The 20,229-nt window shown below is 51.8% G+C and overlaps 5 protein-coding genes across 5 annotated transcripts; 3 read left to right on the plus strand and 2 right to left on the minus strand.

Moving 5' to 3' along the window:
- Positions 1-818: 818 nt before the first annotated feature.
- On the plus strand, positions 819-2,201 carry BO95DRAFT_498900 (MCT family MFS transporter; the record flags this gene model as incomplete). Its single annotated transcript, XM_025590931.1, has 3 exons — positions 819-985; positions 1,038-1,179; positions 1,236-2,201. 3 exons carry the CDS (start codon positions 819-821, stop codon positions 2,199-2,201), a joined length of 1,275 nt encoding a protein of 424 aa, XP_025441182.1.
- A 382-nt stretch (positions 2,202-2,583) lies between these two features.
- On the plus strand, positions 2,584-4,251 carry BO95DRAFT_167325 (uncharacterized protein). The gene has a single exon (XM_025580774.1). It carries the CDS (start codon positions 2,817-2,819, stop codon positions 4,098-4,100), a length of 1,284 nt encoding a protein of 427 aa, XP_025441183.1. The 5' UTR covers positions 2,584-2,816; the 3' UTR covers positions 4,101-4,251.
- Positions 4,252-7,814: 3,563 nt separating this feature from the next.
- On the minus strand, positions 7,815-9,592 carry BO95DRAFT_515275 (FAD-dependent oxidoreductase; the record flags this gene model as incomplete). The annotated part of the gene is made up of 2 exons (XM_025591737.1): positions 7,815-8,465; positions 8,516-9,592. The coding sequence occupies 2 exons, from the start codon at positions 9,590-9,592 to the stop codon at positions 8,112-8,114; spliced, it is 1,431 nt and encodes a 476-aa protein (XP_025441184.1). The 3' UTR covers positions 7,815-8,111.
- Positions 9,593-10,460: 868 nt separating this feature from the next.
- On the plus strand, positions 10,461-11,316 carry BO95DRAFT_167337 (uncharacterized protein). The gene has a single exon (XM_025580775.1). It carries the CDS (start codon positions 10,572-10,574, stop codon positions 11,025-11,027), a length of 456 nt encoding a protein of 151 aa, XP_025441185.1. The 5' UTR covers positions 10,461-10,571; the 3' UTR covers positions 11,028-11,316.
- Positions 11,317-12,707: 1,391 nt separating this feature from the next.
- BO95DRAFT_365340 (MFS transporter) lies at positions 12,708-14,439 on the minus strand (the record flags this gene model as incomplete). Its single annotated transcript, XM_025582694.1, has 6 exons — positions 12,708-12,793; positions 12,846-13,019; positions 13,074-13,586; positions 13,639-13,923; positions 14,017-14,262; positions 14,340-14,439. 6 exons carry the CDS (start codon positions 14,437-14,439, stop codon positions 12,708-12,710), a joined length of 1,404 nt encoding a protein of 467 aa, XP_025441186.1.
- Between the last annotated feature and the right edge of the window lie 5,790 nt (positions 14,440-20,229).

Here is a 20,229-nt window from a genome sequence, read left to right on the forward strand (position 1 = left end):
GGGTATGTGTTGTGATTCCTGATCACAGGCGCGAGCGACTGTAGGTTTTTACCAGACGAGGGAAGCTGATGTCGAGGATAGCTGCGCGAAGTCAAGTTCCGAGAGGTGGTCTCGGCCGCCTTGATTTCTGACACCAAGCCTTGCATCGATTATTGGAGGGGTGTCTCGGATGATGTGGTGATGGTGGCGTTGGAGGACGATGGGAGCTTGACGCAGGGGGCGGGACCGTTGTATGGGTATATGATTAGGGTTGTGTTGGAGTAGGGGTGGGCCGGTTTGTGGAAATTGCTATTTTGTGTCTGTGATTTATTTTTTCTAGACCTAGCATATTGGAGTTGGATTGCTCACCTGATAGTACTATATGTTGAACTATAATATTGTACTTGATCTGGGTCGGGGACGATGTGTGGTTCTTCTGCTGATGCTATGTTCCAGAGTAATGTGGTTCTTACGTTCCTTGAGTAAGACTGAGATATGAGACATTGCCCCTTTTTTCTAAAAAAAAAAAAAAAAAAAAAAAAAAAAAGAAAAGAAAACTGGAGGCATACAGATCTACCCCCGGGCATGCTTATCAGATTGCCCTAAACCCGAAGCAGATCGATATGAATTAAGCTCGGAGGGTCAGTTCGGCCCCGACTCGGGTCAGGGAGTTAGCGTCCGAATCGGGAAATCCCCGAGCCACTCCACCGACTCGACAAGGCATACAAAAATTATATCTATTGTAGTATCTCAGACCTCTTCCTACCTTGTTATAGCATGAAATAATCCGATCTCTATCTATCTTGTGGGTTACACCCTAAGTCAGGTCTGCTGTCATCATGTCCGACGTTGAGAAGAATAGCATGTCCTCGGACAGCACTCCGAAGGAAGAGACGAGCCCTCCCAAGAACCCGACCTTCCCTGAAGGAGGCATAAAAGCGTGGCTAGCGGTTCTGTCATGCTGGTGTGTGATGTTCAACACATTCGGTTACATCAATGCCTTTGGGTATGCCCAGCACCCCCATGTCAACCCTGCTTCGGAGTTAACCGAGCCCCAGAATCTACGAAGCATACTACCAAAGCACATTCCTCAAGAACGAAAGCGCCTCCAACATCGCCTGGATCGGCTCTCTACAAGCCTTCTTCATGTTATCAGCAGGCCTCATCTCGGGTCCGTTGATGGATCGCTATGGTCCTAGAGTACGTCCGCACCCAACCCTAATCCCTCAACACAGCTAACACCCTTTTTCAAACAGATTATCCTAATCCCATGCTCCCTCCTCTTCATCCTCTCGGTCATGCTCACCAGCCCCTGCACGGAGTACTACCAATTCCTCCTGGCCCAAGGCATCCTCGGCGGCCTGATGAACGGCCTAACTTACACCCCGACCCTAACAGCAGTAAACCAATACTTCCTGCGACGCCGCCCGCTAGCCATGGGGATCGCCTCCTCGGGCTCCTCCTTCGCAGGCGTCGTCCTCCCCATCGCACTTAACCGCATGCTCCACGACTCCCCGCTCGGATTCGGCTGGACCGTCCGGATCATCGGCTTCCTCATGCTAGCGCTCAGCCTCGTAGCCTGCGCATGCGTCTCCTCACCCGCCCCGCCCCGCCGGACCGGGGCTCCCTTCCTCAAGGAAGCCTGGCACCACCCCGCCTACACCCTGCAAGTCCTCGGCCTGTTCCTTATCATGTGGGCCCTCTTCACCCCCTTCTTCTACGTCCCGGACTACGCACACTCCATCCTCAACCTGGACATCGACCTCTCCAACTACCTGGTCTCCATCATGAACGCCGGTTCCTTCGCCGGCCGCCTCCTCACGGGGGCCTTCGCCAACCGCCTCGGCCGGTTCAACGGCCTGGTCCTGGCGTCGGCCGTCTCCGGGGTGCTGATCCTCTGCTGGCTGGCCGTGGATTCCCGGGGGAGCATGATTGTTTTCGCCCTGCTGTTCGGGTCCTTTTCGGGGTCGGTGATCGGGCTGTTCACGGCGACGCTGGCCATGACGGCCCCGCGGCCGAATGTGATTGGCTCGTATCTGGGGATGGCGTTGGGGGTGCTGAGTCTGGCGTGTTTGACGGGCACGCCGATCACGGGCGCCATGATCAATCGGTTTGGCGGCTATGAGGCCGCTATTATCTTTGCGGGCGTGTGTGCGTTGGTCGGGGCTGGGGTTGTTGCTGTTGCGAGGGTAAGGCTTGCCGGGTGGGTGGGGGTTGCTTAGACTGGGGGGTGTGGCGTGTTGTGGAAAAGGTGTATAATGTGGATTGTATATGGTGTAAATTGTGTATGACTAGAGATTGTGTTGGAGTTATGGATCGAGCGCCTCTCTCTCTCTCTCTATTAAGACTGAATCAAGGTCTTGCCAATTGGAGGACGGGATGACTATGATACTTTAACACCCACATCTGCAGATCAAGATGCACTGTTGTCTGTAGACGGGGAATGCGGCACCTGGCACCAGACTACAGCAGCTTGATACAGAAAGAGCGCTCATGGTCTTGCTTGTTCTGTTCCAATTGCAGACATACAATTACTGATGAACCGGGAAAGGGTGCAACAATTGAACTTTAGGAAGGAAGAGCTAAGCGCTGGAGTTTACAAATCCCCCTTCTTCGGCCTCTTGACCATTTTCACTCTCTGCACACTACTCTAGTCTATTGCATCGCTATCATTTCAGCTACTATCCCCCACATTCTCTCGATATCATCGACAGCTTTCTCCCATACTACCGTCACTCGTTCTACCCAACATTCCAGACCGAACTCCCTCACTTACCGCTCAGCGCCCTTTATTCAGCCTTGACCCAATATTTACCAGCCTTACCCATCCAAGCAAAATGCAGAGGCGTAACAACTCCATCAGACGTAACGGTTCCATCACCGTCGGCTCCAGCACAACCGGCAACACGACCCCCATCAAGGTAGACCATGCTACCTCCACCGCAGACGATCGCAAGAACGAGCCATGGAAGAGATACGGTCTTCTCGTGCAAGGCTTCTGCGAGCTGGCCGCGGCCGAGAAGGAAGAGTTCCAAGAACTGGTGACAAAGGACCGCAAAGTCCATTCGGTCGACAAGCTCACCGACTGGCACGAATACTACCTGGAAATGCTAGAGGTCAGCAGTACCGACGCCGATCCTAGTTCTTACCGTGCGAACGCAGGGGCAGAGATACCCCCTGTGGTGCGGGACTCGCTCAATGCTCCGTCCGCTTTCTCCGGCTTCGACTACGCAAACTCGGACTGGGAGCTCTCACGTTCAGTGTACGCTGCAGGGCTCTTCACAGCCTCGACCAAAGGGCCCCTCACGGCGAGCCCGTCCGCGTACCCCACCGTCGTCGCCATGGTTCATTGCATTGTGAATGAGATAAATCGTGAAGATGCAGCCGTCACTGGGACTGCAAACGCCGACGCCAACGCAGCGGCCCCAAATCCAGAGCCCGCAACAGCAGGGCCCAGCAGGCAAAATGACGGTCAGCCACCCCCGCCGTTACGGCCACCCCCACCGCTACGGCCACCACCGCCCACGCCACCACGCCCTGCTGCAAATCCAGCACCCTCTCGCTCTCGCCTCCGCGTGGCACCCAACCACCACCCCCAGATCACCCACTATCAACACACTCACAACCGCCTGGACATTTACGAGGCCCGATGTGATCTGGCTGTGCTGAGTGGCCTGGAGCCACACGTGCACTGCGGCATTCTAGGGCGCGGGCGTGCATGGGAACAAAACCGGGACGGTGCCCTGGAGGTGATGCAGACCTTTTTGGCCCTCTGCCAGGAAGACGAGCGACGCTGTACGGGCCGCCTGCGGCCCTTCCATGGTATCATCACGAGTGGGCTCAGTGTGTGTCTCTGCGAGATGACCGAGCAGCGCGAGTTTCGCGACACCGCATTCCGGGATATACTGCTAGCACCGCACCCCCGGGACGAAGGACGCGACGGGCACGGCGCCGTTCCATTCGCCACCACACGGCTTTACCACAACATCAAGCGCATGCTGAGTATGACGGAACGGTATCCAAATCCTCCAGAGGACACTGGTCGGGGACGGCGGCGCACGCGGCTCAGATCGAACGCCATGTCGAAAGGGAAAGAGCGTGCTACTACTGACGGTGCTTGAAGCTGGTGAAGTAGGGGTAGGATTAATGTTTGTCTCGGTCGTTCTTGTGTCGTTTATCACTGTAGGCTATTATTCTTCCTGAGCCAGGGCTTTTAGTGTAGCTTTGGAAAAACATGCTCAATGTTCTCTCTGTAGGAATAAAGGATTTACTGTGTTACGACCACAAATCTTGGGGAAGAAGTAATATAGAGTCAGTGTAAGACTTGAAGCTAGTATGCCCCGGCCTCTACTCGCTCAACAGCCTGACATGGAAGGAATAAAACATACACTCGATCTGTTTTGTGGATTTAATTGACATATGCAACATCGCCATTTTGGTCTTGCGACACCTGCATAATCCATCCATTCCAACCCAATCCAATTCAAATTCGAAATCATTAAACTAAGACGACAAAACTCAGCCCCCCCATTGCAGCAAGATATGAAAATGCTTATTGAAGAAGCCGAGAACTCATCTGATTGGCCATATACACCTGAAACCCTCCATAATCAAGAATTAAGGCATGTCTCTCGCAAAGATATGAAATTGCGGCTCCGCGGCCGTTCGTGGTCCTCATGTATATGCTGTATGGTGTGCACCATATCCGTGACTCGGGAGGCTGGTTGTTCTCAGTTTAGACAGCATCTTCTGCACTGAATAGGTGTCCATTGCCCAAAGGCCTATCATGGATATCAATGTTCGTCGCTTCCCTCGTTGCCTCCGGCCATTATGTTCATCACATCGGTATCGCATGCTCCAAGCACAGGACTGATATCCCCTTGACATACCCACAGTTGAGTTCTGTCTAAAATTGTCTCTATTCATTCTCTTTTGGTTCTTCTTTTGCTCTTTTTTTTTTTCTCTAAGATGCCTCGGCTTTGCGCACCGGGAAGCCTCCTCAAAAAGCTTCACTTAAGCACACCCGAGACGCACTCTCAAAAGAAACAAAGGGTGTGACCAAAGACGAAACGAAGCTCAACCCCCCGAAGCCCCCAACTCAAGCCAGCCCTAACCCCACGATCATACCACCCCCCACGCAATTCCGAGCACCTCAGCAAGTACCACCCCGCGATCCTTCCACGTCCAGTCCATCCGAACCGTTCAATCAAACACGCAACCCCCGGGAAACCAAATCGCATACGATGATACGAGCAAAAGTACGTCTCCACTCCCGGAGACCCAGATCCGATCTCCGACCCCGAATCCACCGCATGATTGCGTCGCATCGCATCGCATCGCATCGCGGGAGGACATCACATGATCCGGGGATGGATAAGCGAGCTGCGGCGACGGCGGCCTAAGGCTCCCTTCCCGCGGCAACCGGACTTTAGCTCGGAGGGCTGGGCTGGGCCGGAAGAGCATCCATGGGCTGATCAACGTTAACTCCCGGTAGCTTACCCAGGCATGTTGATTGAGTTTCCATTACCGTTCACAGATTCCGTACACTGTTACTGTGTACAGTGTATGAGTGCCAAATGAACAGGGAAGATACAGCCGAGGCTAGACCTTAGTTCAGTCTTGGATTTCCACAGTCGTACTTGTGAATGAACTACTCGGTTCGGTGCGATGCGATTGTTGTTTTCACCACTGACATTTGACCCACCGCCTTTCGTCTCTCTTGCACCACTTTCTTTACAGGTATGATCTGAGGCTCATGGAAAAATAAACTCAGACAACGGGATAAATCCGGCCGATCTGAGATTAATCATCAAATCTCCCCGGACAACTGCAACAGAGTACAGTACTGTACATTGCAATTAACCCACTTTCTCTTACCTATGCATGACCTACAAATTACATTTAGTTGGACTTTGATTCCGTAGGTGCCATCCGGCTGTACTGAGCAAGTCTAGAAACAGCAATTCTGACATTCAGCCCCCCCCCCCCCCCCCCCCCCCCCCCCCCCCCGAACCATCTCCGAGACTATCGCAACAATAAGGTTATGAACCGCCACCAAGGATTGAGTTTCAGGGGAGAACCGGAATCTTCGAGAAGCGTGATCAACCGCAAGATCGAGACTTTTTGAGCTTGCTACGGAGGCACAGGATGGAAGGATCGATAGTGCGGAATCCCCCTCGGATCCTTTTGTGCTTGACACTTAAGGTAATGTACACAAATTGATTCCGAATTGGGGAGCTAACTTACTGAGTTGACATTTGAGTTTGCGTTCGGGTGTCGGGCACGGGAGATGATCCTTCGCTAGCTGGCTGGCTAGTTCATCGGTACTAAAACCAAGGTCTTGATTCTGACCAAAGGATGCATCATAGAAGTTGTATGATTAGGCAGAGGTGGTTGTGATTACTGTGCTGGATCTGGTGATGACGCTGGGGGATCGTGGAGTCTACCTCATTCCTTGACTCCCACCCCCTCAACTACCTACGAAGGTTAGAAGGGCTTGTACGGAGTTGGTAGTATGCTCGGTAAGATACCCGATGTACGGGGGTTTCGTTTGGTGGTTGAGGTTGCGAGTGGGGGAGAGCGCGGATCGGGTCTTGTGCTCTCTTTCCTGTTTGGGGGCTGGGGCTGGGTTGCTGTGGATTCACCCTGTAGTTGCACTAGGTATTAACTCACTGTCTCATCTAGTGTCTACTGGGTGTTGTCTGTCTTTTCAAGACTTCAGACCGCCGTTTCGTGGACCGTATAATCAGACTACAGAGGACTTTGTGTGGAAAGGGACGGATGCAGCTGGTGGAATTGAGGAAGTGAATCGTCCACTCGAAGACTCAATCGGATTTGGTTGATATCGGGGAGCTTGGTTGTAATGCACGGTCGGGAAACTTCCACGTTGCAGAGATTTACCCTCTAGTCCATCACAGCCTGGATATTCCTTGGAATGAAGAAAGCCTTTCCGTGGGTTTCCGGGATAACTCGATAAGCTTACTGCATGGCTCATACGGCGTGAGCGTGATACTTAGGTCTATGCAGTAAGCAAACTGGGTATTGCACCCTCGCCGATTGGAGGAAGACAGGTTCATGGACATGCATGCTTAGGAGAGCAGGGATCCAGTCCATGACCTTCCCTGAATGAACTACCACCAGCTAACTGAACTTGCCAGTAACTAGGCAGCAACTATGCTGATCAGGGCAACCACCACGATGCATGCATTGCATCCTTGTCAGCGACTCCTACCCTACCAGGCACCAGGATCAAATCCTACAGAATGATGGCATGGGCATGCACAGAATAAACACAACAAAAGAAGGTAGAGATCGAATCCATCGCTCGATCTCCAAACTCTTTATTCGTCTCTCGGAGAACCCCGTGGGATCCATGCCATCTCTTCCAAGTGGAGTCCATGCTCATCCTTTTCCCACGATCTCGAAACACTAAATCTCGCTGTTGCATGCACGAGACTCAATAGCCGGAGGCCCGGCGAAAAGATTGACGGCCCCGATGCTGGATGACGGTCTCCGGAACTAGACCACTTTAGTGCTTCCGAGCACTGAGCAAGAAAGGGTTAGCGGGTGCGCTATCGGGAGCTATCGATTTCATCCGTTGGACGATGGACCAGGGGGAGAAGAGGAGCGCAAAAAAAAAAAAATGAAAATGAAAATGAAAAAGAAAAAGAAAATGAAAATGAAAATAGATTAATCTCCGAGAACGGCCGCCGGGAGCGGAAACCGTTGCGGATACCGCTCGGGATTTGGTGGGGAATCTTTTTCCACTTCTTTCCCGGAAACCTGGCAGAATAGATGAAGAAATAGATTGTGCCTTGGTCAATAGATGAATATATCCCCATAGAAGCAGAACCCGAAAGTGTCATGGTGTATAAGCGAGATTAGTATATATGAGGGGGAAAAAAAATTAATAGTAGCCACGAAAGAAAGTGCCAGGCAGATAGAAAAAAAAATCAAAATGGTGCGGCCGAGACTAAGAAAACCCATAGCCCCGCCAACACTTCAAGCCTAGCGTTCTTTTTGACAACAATTGTATCGATGCAATGTATCCCAGTTCGTATTCTCGTAACCAAACCCATCCATCCCATAGACCCGGAACCCAAACCAACCGAAACACCGCCCATGCAAATAGTCTAAAGGAAATCTCGTTCCGACGAGTAGAGAGATGAAGATTGGTCGCTGAGCGTGCCCGGAATCGCAACCTTGGTGGCATCGAATTCCCAGGCCGCCTCGCGTGAGTCTTTCGCATTGCGGACCTGCATCGGGTAGGTCCACTCCTTCAATCGGCCTTCCAGGAACCCCATGTCGCGGTTCTTCTCCCACATCCGGCGGGACACTTGGAACGCCGCGTTGACCGTGCCCCGACGCAGATCCTCGTAGGCTTTAAACGCCACGGTCAAGGGATCATACCGGTGCTTGGCGAGAATCCGAGAGAAGAGGATAGCATCATCCAGCGCATACGCCGCAGACTCGTCACGGGGAGGCATCTAGTCAAATCAGTATTCGAATCACAAGTTACGTCACGATGGCAACATACCGCATGAGCTGCATCGCCCAAAAGAATCACTCGGCCCCGGTACCACCGGGCATTAGGCCGTACTTGCCAGACAGGATACAACATCCAGTCGTCCGCCTTGTTGACGAAGTCCCGGATACAAGGCACTCCGGATCGACCGAAGCGGTCTTGCATCTCTTGGCGCAGAGCTTGCTTGATAGCAGCAGTCCGCCGCCAGTCCTGACCAGGGTCCATGCGGTAGTGAGGAAGCAATTCCTCGCGGAACTGAACAATAGCGGCCAAAAAAATCTGCTCGTGGTCCCGGTCACAGTAGCTGGCTAGTAGCGAACCATGTCGAGAGATGTTCATGGATGTGGAGCGGAAATGAACAGGGGCTTTGATCTTTTTGGTGTCAACGAGAGTCTGACAGAAGGAGATGCCAGTATACTCGGATGGACTGTCGGGGTCAACCCAGTACATTCGAGTCGCCGAGTGCACACCGTCGCAGCCGAGAACCAAGTCCCCTGTGGCTGTGGTTCCGTCATGGAAGTAAAGCATGGCTTTGTCTTTTGTTTCCTTCCCCCGGACCAGCTTCTTGCCGAACACAACGTTCACATTCTTGGATCGTTCAACAACCGTCAACATGGCTACCGAGAGAGCAATCCGCATCACACGGCGACCCTTATATCCTCCGAACCCATTGCCATGTTCATCCACAAAGTCAACCGAACCGAGGGATCGTCCGGACCGACTGGAATACAGTTCAATGGCATCCACGTCAGTACCACCTTCAGGTCCAAGCCTGTCCAACTCTGCTAGCACCCCAAGACGATCGAGATGCCGCTGGGCGACAGGAGTGAGGTTGATGGCACCACCGGAGGTGGAGAGAATATCGTGTCGTTCATAGACAGTGATACGGAGGTCGGGAACGAAGGGTGTCAATTCTTTGGAAAGAGCCAGGGCAGCGGCAATGCCCGCAATGCCGGCGCCAACAACGAGGATGTCGCGGGGGACGGGGTCGCTCTCTTCGGTGGGGGGTGCTCTGTCGACGTAATTCCAGAAACTGGCCCAGTCCTTCCCCGCGGAAGGCGGCGGGGTCGCTTCATATCCGACATCCATCGTGATGTAACTTCGATAAGGTCCTAGAGCGCTTCAACAATGCAGAGAGATAGTATACATAGAGCGGCAGGGAAAGCGGTCATATAAGGAGTGCGGTGTGCAAGTCGATTATCCAGAACCGAGGAGATTAAAGGGCAGGAGCCAGATAAAAGGAAAGAATTCTTTGTAAAAAAGCTTTGGGGGCGAGATACATCGGCCACCGATACCTAGGGGCAAAAGGCACAGGAGATCAAAAGATTTATATATAGACCAATAAGACCGGTGCATCAGCGATGGTTTGGGAGAGTCGTCGAGGAGGGGACATGTTCGGCCGGAAAATGGAGAGTGTTCGGAAGTTGGCCCTGGCATCCAGTTTCGAGACAGCCAAAATTTGGCAATTGGAAAAAATTTGTCTGCAGGAATCCACACCTCACAGGCCTCACAGGCCTCATAGGCTAGGACTGCCCCAAACCCGATGAGCTACGACTTCCGCCGGCGCCAGGCCTTCATCCGCAGCTCCACCCGACTGCCCGACGAGCAGTCAACCCGAGACGTCATAGGTTGGAAGCCAGCAGCTGTCAGTGACTGAACTTTATTAGTTCCATGGTAAGAACGCTGGATCATTCCATTGTAGCCGTTGTGGCCCGCTCGGTACTCGTAAAAAAAAACTTTGGGACGCTGGGCGGAAGAGAAAGATGGAAAGGAGCTCGATGGCTGGGTCAGACCGAGGCTCTGTGACCCAGCAGTTGGTCCGTGTGGCAGTATTCGAGATTAACATTGATGGGGAAGCGAGTTCATCTGATCAGGATTCAGGAGAGACTCGATTGACGCAGGCTGCACTGGGGCTTGCTCTTCGTTGCCCCCCTCCTTCCTGTTGATTTTTGGTTTTCTTTTTTGATGCAGTGTGTTTGAGGCCAAGACACTAGTCGTGACTAAGCAGGGGTCTTTTTTCCCCTTTCCTTGTACGTCTGGCTGCAGCAATCTGCACACGGAGTCTCTGATGAATTTTCAGCAGCTTCGAGGGCTGAATAAGACATTCCGGACAAATCTGCCGATCCCATCATGGAACTCCGACCGGGATCAATCCTCGCTCTTCCTCAAGCCCAATCTTCCTCGACCAGGCCGGGTCCAACGACCCGGTCGGCGGTCGCGCGCCCCCTTGATCCCGGTTAAGATTTCTTCTGCGCATCACTGCAGATACTGTTCCACGACAATGAACGGTGGTCCCCAACCATGTGGTTTTCTTCGGGAGGTGTCCATCATTCTGCGTTATCGACATCAATCCGAAATGATCAGGATGGTCTCGACTCCGCTTCGAGACCCAGCGAAGATGGGTATTCTCCCCCTCCTTCCTCTCCTCCTTCCCCTCCCTCATCTCAATCCACTACTGCTAGTTGGGACTATAGCACAGGAGACTATGTCCGCACTCCGTTTCCGTTCTCCATTTTCACGGTAGTTGTCCGTGACCAGCGACCACTGCAGCGAACGAGGTCAAAAGTCGTAATTGGCCCCCACGCCCCTTCCGTGCCCCACCGTCGAGCAGACTGCCGCGGATAACTGACGTAGCCTTGCGGTATGGTGGCTTCGGATTGAAAGCGCTGCCTGGCGCTCGAAAGTCTTGCTGACCATGACAGGCGTCGAAGAATTGAGTCTCAGGGGGCAAAGAAAAGTAAGAAGGGAGCGCCACTAGCGCACAAGCCTGCAGCAGTAGCAATCTAGAAATCTTGTTGAAGGGCGAGTATGATGTTTTCCCCGCAGCCTGTCAATCAAGACGCAGTGGACCTGTCACATCCTTCGCCGGTGGCCCAAAAACGGCCGTGGGAATGAGCCAAGGGGAAGAGGGACGGGGTGGTTGGACAGGTCCGATTCGTGTCTCGGGAAAGATACAAACTTTGGGACGAGTGAGCTTGATCGAACCTGTCACTGCGTGGCTGCAAGGAAGGCTGCCCAGGTTTGGGTCCAGAGCGTTGGGGGAACCGCGTGTCCCTGACGATCGATCATCGGAAAACAAAACAGCCCTGGCAAGTGATCCGTCCCGTTTAGTTTCCATCTTTATTGAAATCTTGAGAATACGAAGCGGATGGGATAATACTCAGACAATATAGAGCGCTAGATCAGCGTGTGCGCTGTGTCGAAGAGACAAGCCTCGAAGGAGATATGCCGACATAAGGTAGTTGATAATATAGTGCTAGAAGGGAATTGGTGGCTGTAGAAGGAAAGTCCCGAATGGGAAGAAGTCCCGAGGCCGCCACGCAGCTTTAGGAAAGAGGGGGCCTGGGGCCTTCTCCTGGGCTGCCTTAGTCCCTCCTCTTCCAGAACAACCAAAACAACATTGTCTTCAAAGCTTTCTCCTATCTTCATCCCCCTTCATCCACACTGCCTTACTCAGGATTAGACTGACCGACTCGTTCAGACATCGGGGTAACTGTTTCTATTTTGAGATGAGCTCCATATTCCCCATCGCCAAACTAGCGAAACACTCCCATTGTCTCCAATCGGTCTCAGATACGCGCCAGAGCTCCTCCGCCCCATGTGTCGAGCTAATGCACGTTTGCTCGAACCTCTGATCGAGTATGACTGTCATCAAACTTTATTCAGAGATCGACACTCATCCTAAAGTTTCCTGTCGGAGCCGGCAAACATTAAGGTTGCAGGGGGGGGAAGGAGCCTGGATTCTGGAGGTATCCTGACAGCCTCGCTCACGGAGATATTCACGGAGACAATAACTGCCGACGCCTTCGTACTTCGTACTTCCTACCTCGGAGACATACCTATACCTAGATCTCGGATAATTGTGCCATGTCACATCTGACTTGTGCTACCGTGCCAGCCGAACCGATTGCAAGAACAGCCGACCGACCTTGATTTAAGCGAGCCCCAAGTGTCTCAAGGGTCCGGCTTCGTCCGGAGAGCAATCTAAATAAGTCATTCTTAGTCGAGACTACCTTAGACGCCTCGAAAGCCACCTTTCAGTAAAAGGCAAACCGAAATTCTCATCTGTCAAACAAAGGATACGTCTAAACTCAAAACTTTTATGACATGTCTCATAATTGTCGTCCTTGGCATCACATGCAAGTGTTCCACTCCACGCCATGCAGACGAAACTTCAAGCAATCATGCGGAAGCACATGGATCACTATTGCGTCTCCCTCACGCGGTCGAAATGCACCCGAGAGTCAAGGTTCCAGAACGCATTGACTCCGGAAACCGCACACACAACGGCTACCAAGGTCAGCTTCACTCCGCAAGTGCCAAGCAGTCAACATCGACTCACCAATCACAGTGCTCATTTCATAGTAACCGACGTGCTCCGCCAGGTACCCCGAAAGCACGGGCCCAATAAATGCTCCCAGGGTCCAGCTCATGCTAGCCATGGAGAGGGCTCGCGAGTAGCCTCCGTTGGGGCCAAAGATACCGGGTGTTTCGACTTCGAGCTCGTCAATAGTGACTGCCGAAGTTACAGTTAGACTAACCTCCTATCCGTGGGATACAGGCAACGCACCTGTGGCTTCAATGGTTGCCGCCCCATTCATCAGACATGAAACGGACCCTATTAGGGTGACGCAGATCGTATAGATCACTTTTCCTCGGTCGCCTTCATTGACCCAAGGGAAGCGGTCGTCGCCCGGCATACCAATCACCCACATGATCGGTGCAAGGAGAAGAAACCCCGCCGTCGTCGGCCACCTCGTACCAACCCGGTCTTTCAGCCAGCCACAAAACGGGCTAAGAATGATCCCAGGACCCTGTAGGGCGAAGAACATCATCCCCGCGGGAAAACTGCCCCAGTTGAACACGTCGCGAACATGGAGCGGAAGGGTGGTGTCGAAGCTCGAGATCAGGATTGCGAAGGAGAAATAGCTGACTACGCCAGCCAGGAATCGGCGGTGCTGCAGGACAAAGACATAGAATCTCCAGCCCGCCAAATTCGGTACGTTTACATTATTATCTCTCCCCAAAAGCGGTGCATTCTCCGGGTCTATCGAGGCGCTGTTGTGCGGAGGCTGCGTTATTTCTTCTGGTACAGGATTAGTGGAGGTTCGGGCGCGAGCTCAGACGCCACCTACCCTTTTTCTCTTTTGACTTCTCCAGCATGAGGAATCGCAGAACAATGTCTACGATCAGGATCGCGAAGGCGCTCGACCATGCGACCCAGTAGCCTCCCAGCTCGAAGAGTATGCCCGCTACCATGGGTCCACCCGAGGTACCCGCTGCAACGATCAAGGAAATGACACCGTAGGTTTTACCCAGATGCTCCGGTCGAACGTTATCTGCGATAGTGGCGTATCCTACGACCCAGATAAAGGAGCTCGCAATCGCCTGGACGAGACGACCGGCGAAAAGCGTGAAAGCTGTTTGCCTAGGCGTCAGCACAACCCCGCATCTCAACAACAAATTTCCTGTCGCCTTCATCCGACAGTGACCTTGTCGTAAGGGTCACTCACTCGTAGTCGCCATCGCCAAGATTATCGATCCAATCAGAGCCGCCACCAGAGACCCAACCAACAGCGCTCTCTTAGAGGATAGCCCATCCGCGTAGTGACCGATAAAAGGACTCGTAACCAGGGACGCTACCGCACTTTCGGACAACAAGGCAAAACTCATGCGCTGCGTCAATGCGACGTCCAGCCCCAGGCGATTCTCAAGTACGTAGGGAAGAATTGGCACGAGGAAAGTATAGAGAAAAGTGTCTAGAATTTGGCGAAAGTAACCGTCAGCTCTTCATAATTTCGATTGCTGTCAAATTTTTCTCTTATGGCGTGCGTACCCGTGAACAACGCGATGGCCATGGCACCCACGATGAACAAGGGCGAGGAGCGCCATTTCTGGCCCCATACTTTGCCTCCCACCGTGGGAGTATAAGTCATGATGCTTCTTCTGGCCGCACGGAACAGCAGCAACAGAGTGAGTGTGAAGGTGCGAAGGAAAAGAGGGGAGACAATTCTTGATGATAAGCAGAAATATGGCTGGAGGGGCCCCATCCGCGCCTTAGCTGCTATCGTGCGCGGCCTGGTGGTTGGTCAAAAAGCCCGCAAGACCCACCGCGTCGCCGATAAGGAATCATTGTGGGCGGAGTGCTGGGAAAACACCTTGCATAGCGCAGAAACATGTTTCTGTTCTTTGAGGGGGAGCTCAGCTGGAGGGAAGTTGTTTTTTTTTTTTATCTGTGAAGTGAGGGATTTGATGCTAGTAGAACTTCGGAGTCCCGATGTTGCTTGTATGGGTGACTCAATAGACAATGTATCGATTGATAGCTTCAATAGGCGGGGAACGGGTTCAGCCGAGGTATTATGTTTACATGGCGGCAGCTGCGCTTCGCAAACCTGGCTCACAACCACCAAACTTTCACCTTATTACTTTGATACATTACTTCCTGTCGTGTTTCCCTTCACCAGCAGGCTCAATTAACAGAGCAAACATATAATAACGCCTATTCAATGTCCTGGGTATAGAATTATCAACCAATTTCTGTGATTATACAAGAAAGCCAGCTGCCCAAAGTGAATCTCCATCCCAGTGTGAATAGCAACACGAAAGGGTGTTGATGAATGAAGAGCTAGACACTTCCTGACCTCAAACATAAATACCGCCTCTCACACCATCCTTCCGTCTTCTTCTCTTCTTCTCTTCTACCACCACCACCCTTCAGAGAATTCCTTACCCACTCCACACAACATTCATGATTTCCTGGATTCAATCCAACACATGAAGAGCTGATCTTTCCTGATACACTGTTTGAAGACCTGCCATAGCATTCTCAAATCTCATCTGCGATGGTGGATTTAACTCCCACTCCGTCAAGCCTCACGGGCGGTGCCGTCCTCGGCTGAACCCTCCCCCATCCCTCGCGGGGCAACAACAATTCGATAACCCAGTCATCCAAGAGCCATCGCGTTCTTCTTTCAGTATATCTCTTCCGCGGGTCTCCTCCTCCAAAATGCCACAGGACTCACTGGGACAGTCGCATTTTTAAGCTGTCCAGTCGAAGACTGCGCAAAGACTCAGTTCGTTTACCGACCAGCTACACAATGCGTCTCTGATCTGTCGGAGTGTTCGCGGCGATCCTATCAGAATCCTCCCTGAAAGTCGTGCGAGTCCCTGTCGGGTCGCGAGAGCTGCAAACGTTCTTGCAGCCTGGTCCTTTCGTGAGGTTCAGTGCGTGAGCCCAGTTTGGGACCCGAGTCCAGCTTCGTGAGGGAATCCTATGCGACGAGTATTAGATTCAAAACGTGTTTTTAATGGCCAAGGTACGTGCTAAGCCTTCTAAAAAACCAAACCAAGTCTTCACAGCGGAGTCTGACAATCTCGTCTTCCGGGCGGACAGAGCTCAGAAACGCATACAACAAGTGAGACCACTTCCTCTCAATTATTATCGCTTGAACGGAACCAGGACGGGTTAAGGGTCGATCTATACTCTGACTTTATGGAAACTATTGCGCATGCATCGCGAACGACGAGACACCTGAGAATATCGACAAAAACAGCGGCCATAGAAGTTCTTCTCAGAACAAGGCACGCCAGACTGGAGTCGTAAGACAGTTCTGGGATAAACGTACACAACAAGCGGGATTGTCTCCTTTCAACGGAATGGTTTGAAGGAGCAAGAACAAATTACGGGCCCACTTGCTCTCTGGGTTTATGAACACCATGGCGCATAAATGCAGCGACCATAGAAGTTCTCCTCATAACAAAGTACGCTAGACTACAGTGACAGGACAGTCTTGGAATCTCACTGTCGAAAGAGAAAGGCCTGGTCGCAGTTCAAAACTCGACTTAGCAAGAGTTGGAGCTGTGTGGTCTGGCGACTTTGACACAGAAGGGACCATTGGAAAGGCTCGCACCCCCAATTCATGTACGATTCTGTACAGGCCGTGGAATCTAACATTCAAATTGTCTTTTAGATACTGTACGTATGTGCTATGCTGTGGTACCGAGAAGAATAGCGACGGGATCATCGCTGGGCAGAGACGGACCACAGACCAAGCTATTCTCGACTAACTCAGACATGGGCCAGGGGCAGAGCTACACCCCTCTAGTATTGACCTTACCTATGACTGCGATGTGGACGGTCTGGACGTTATCGCGGAGAATCCGGGCCGTCGACTGATTCTTCCGTCGGGCCATGAGGGCAAATTCTCTTACCATGGTGCATTGCGACCGCTCAAACGACTGCTCTGCAATATGACGCACGGATCAATCCGATAGTCGAGACTCGTCTGTGCAGCTAGATCTGCAAGGTCTTTGACTGGTTTGGGGTAGCTGGCGGCTGAACCATGACGATCAGACGCTGAGGCAGCTGCTGGCCTCCGTGCTAGATTGGATGATCAAGGACCTCTTCAAGGCGATGATCTCCTGGTTTGGAAAGGGTTCAACGCGCTGAGCTCATCCCACGGGCCAGTGCAAATTCCAGTGGCACATTGGGAATAGCTGAGTGATGCCACAGCGCGATAGAACGACGGACGTCGACTTCTCGCAATGTGCCGTCGTGCAGTATGCGACCAAGCAGCAGTACAACTGCAGTGCTGTAATGCAGCCGAGTCTTTAAACCGTCGCGACAGTCAGGCTGATGGGCTAATTGTGTATCCTTTGCAACAAGACCCGACGCGCCATCCAACGGGAGGCAGATTGCTGCTCAAAGCGCAAACCGATTAACAAGCTTATACCCATCGAAGTTCAGACCGGGCTGGAAGGTGATAGATAGTAAATACGCTGACTGCCATGATCAAGATGTGGAGCGGAGCTGACAAGAGATGCAGTGACATGAGCAATCACGAGGTTGCGGACGTTTCCTTGACACAGTACGATCGCGATTAGAGACTGGATTTGGACGCCATGGTCGTCCATGCGTGCTGCGCTTTGTGCTGTGAGATTAAACATTGTGACTAGAGCTGACCGGTTTCTTTACCGGAGTTAATCCTACCGAGTGGCGTACTTGCATGAGTGGAACAAGGCGGCTGCTGTTATGCTCGTCACAGAGATGCTAAGCCTTGCGCTCAGAAACATCAGCCAGGCATGCACTGGTCTGTTTGTAGCCCACTGAGTTACACGTGGCTTGAACTTTCAGTTTCTCCCACATCGGTCTACACTCAGAATCACAGCGTGTAATAAGCCAGCTTCGACGCCTAACAGGACAAAACAAGAGATCGCAAACAGAAAGCAGTCAAGACCGTTAGAACTGAGAAGCGGAAATTTGCGAGTACAAGCATGGTCTGGCTACCGCAGTGCGGTGACCCGACTTCGGCCAAAAGGGTTTGTGGTCACTGCAAGTGAGTCACTTCGGCTAAAGCTTGAGTCCACTCACAAATCCACCATTTCATCAACGGGTTATGAGCCCTCAGCTGCGATCAGCTTGGCTCTACCGTCTTGGTCAAGAGATGCATCATTCTTGATGAGACTATCAACTGAGCGCTGGCAAAGTTCGGAAGCTACGGAAGCGCGGATCTAAGACTAGTGGTGTGGAGGTTCTCATTTAAGAAACCGGTGATGATCTTGTTCGATGTCAGCATGAACAGCGCTTCCCGCACTGTTTTGCTTCCCCAGAGCTTCTCATTTACTGCACTCAATATTGCAAACCTCAGTGAGCGAGAAACAAAAATACTGCAGATTCACATTCATCAGCGTGGTGGGATAGTAACGCGGAGAATGCCCGGAACAGTCCATGGGGCACAAAAGGCCCAGTTGAGAAGCCATCATCAACCAACCGCCATCTGCAAACTTGGCCATCATACGGAGTTCGTATGTCCGACTGCTGGTTCTACCTAGCTGTTAAGTTCTTAACGGCACATAATAGAATCACCAACTATTCCGGTGACTTTGACACCGAAGGAAGAATCTGAGTAAACCGGGTTCCGTATGGCCGAACGTTTGTCTTCGAATTGCATGATATGCAAGTATTCAGGATGGTATGTTCTTTGTAAACAGCCTCTAACGCGAGTCCCGAGAAAATCAGCCACTTCGGGACTCTAAGACCTTTGGGGATTCTCAAGTCCGCTGCTGAAGCTTTCGATTCACTTCTGGCCGCCAGATGCGCTAAAAGCTTTCCCTCGCAGTGACCAGTATCCATGTTATCGTCATGCTCATCATCATGTTGTAGACCTTCGCACAATAGATCTGGTACCTTGTACTTGCACCATTTTCACCGTGTTCATCATCTTGGTTCTTTCGCATACTATATTCACTGAAGCAAGAATCGATTCTCGTGGAGATCCCAAAAGAAAAGCGATATTGGAAGAAGCTACGGAGTCAATATAACTCAACCCAGAACATTGAATCCCGGCGAAGACAAGGAAGAGGAGATATTTTCTGCAGCAAGTTTTCAACACCGCCGACTCGATGGGACAGACAATCAGTATGATGATCATACAGAGGCTTGCGAGAATCTGGGCATTGTAAACCAGAACAAAAGCCCCGATCCAAGGGAGACCCGTACAATGTCCTCCTCCAGATTTTGCAGGTATGCCACTGCCAGTAAGCTGGCCACAAATCGGCCTTAATATTGGCGTCCGCTAGAATCGGCGGAACCTGGAACGCAATCGTGTTCATTCTTCTTGTGTGCTGGCAGCCTCGACAGCCATGACGATGGAAACCACGGCGACAGAAAGGAAGTCAATTGAAAGGGTTTTAATCAATGCTATTGAGGATACACCGAGATTTCGGTCTTCCGTGATAGTGGCATCACCCCAATTCGATTGATCATCGGGCACGGAAGATCAATGCTAGCAGATGAGCATTCGCAGAGCATTTCAGAGGAAGTCGCCCATTTTCCATTCCCTAAGACACCGGAAAAGAAATTGCTCAGATGTCAAAATCTGCCCTCGTGAGCGAATCTATGAGTCCCGTCCCTCTGGAACCGCACAAGACTTCGACAAACGGTGACGCCATTAGTACTACTGAACCCCTCCAACATGTCGGCCAATCAGCTGACTTTTTCCGGCGTGCCGAGCGAGAATGTGACCCTTTGTATAAACCAGTGCGATTTTAATGGTTGATCACATTGTTGACAGTCGAGGACCGAAACGAGGCAATTGCAACTTCGATAATAATCGGCCTTTGGGACAGAGCAAGACATTATGCCAGCATTCTGTTAATGGGAACTTAGAATAATTGGAAATTGTTGGCGGAAGCGCGGAAGAAGAGATGCCCGACAGAAGAGCCAACCAGTTATAAGCTTGCGGAATTACGGCAAGGTTTCAAAGAACTGGGAGAGTATGTTGAAGATGCTCAGGAACTGCTGCATACGCTACCAACAATACTGATGTCTAAAGTTCTTGGCGCCACGGAGAGATGGTTCTTTGCTCAAAAGGACCATTCCTTTATCGGTACCCCCATCGACCAGTGGCCGCTGCCCAAAGACCTGTTGCTACGCCTAGCAAAAATTGAACGTTGACAACTTCTGTCCATATCCATTTCCTTACGCATACATCTGATATTTCCTTGCGCACACGCCTCGACTATACCGAGTTCATTAATAATCGTCCACGTCTCCTTCCGTACACGTCTATGCAGATTGCTCTTTACGTTTCCTTTCACAGTCTCGACTATGTTGTTTTTATTCGTTTCCAAGTCACGAGTGCCTCGAAGTCTCGGGTGCCTCGAGCTTTTTCTTCTTCTTTTCTGCTCGTCTCGCGTTTGTGCGTGCCTTGCTTACGAGCCGGGGG

This window comes from Aspergillus brunneoviolaceus (assembly GCF_003184695.1).
Source record: "Aspergillus brunneoviolaceus CBS 621.78 unplaced genomic scaffold BO95scaffold_42, whole genome shotgun sequence".
In the NCBI taxonomy this organism is placed as follows: domain Eukaryota; kingdom Fungi; phylum Ascomycota; class Eurotiomycetes; order Eurotiales; family Aspergillaceae; genus Aspergillus; species Aspergillus brunneoviolaceus.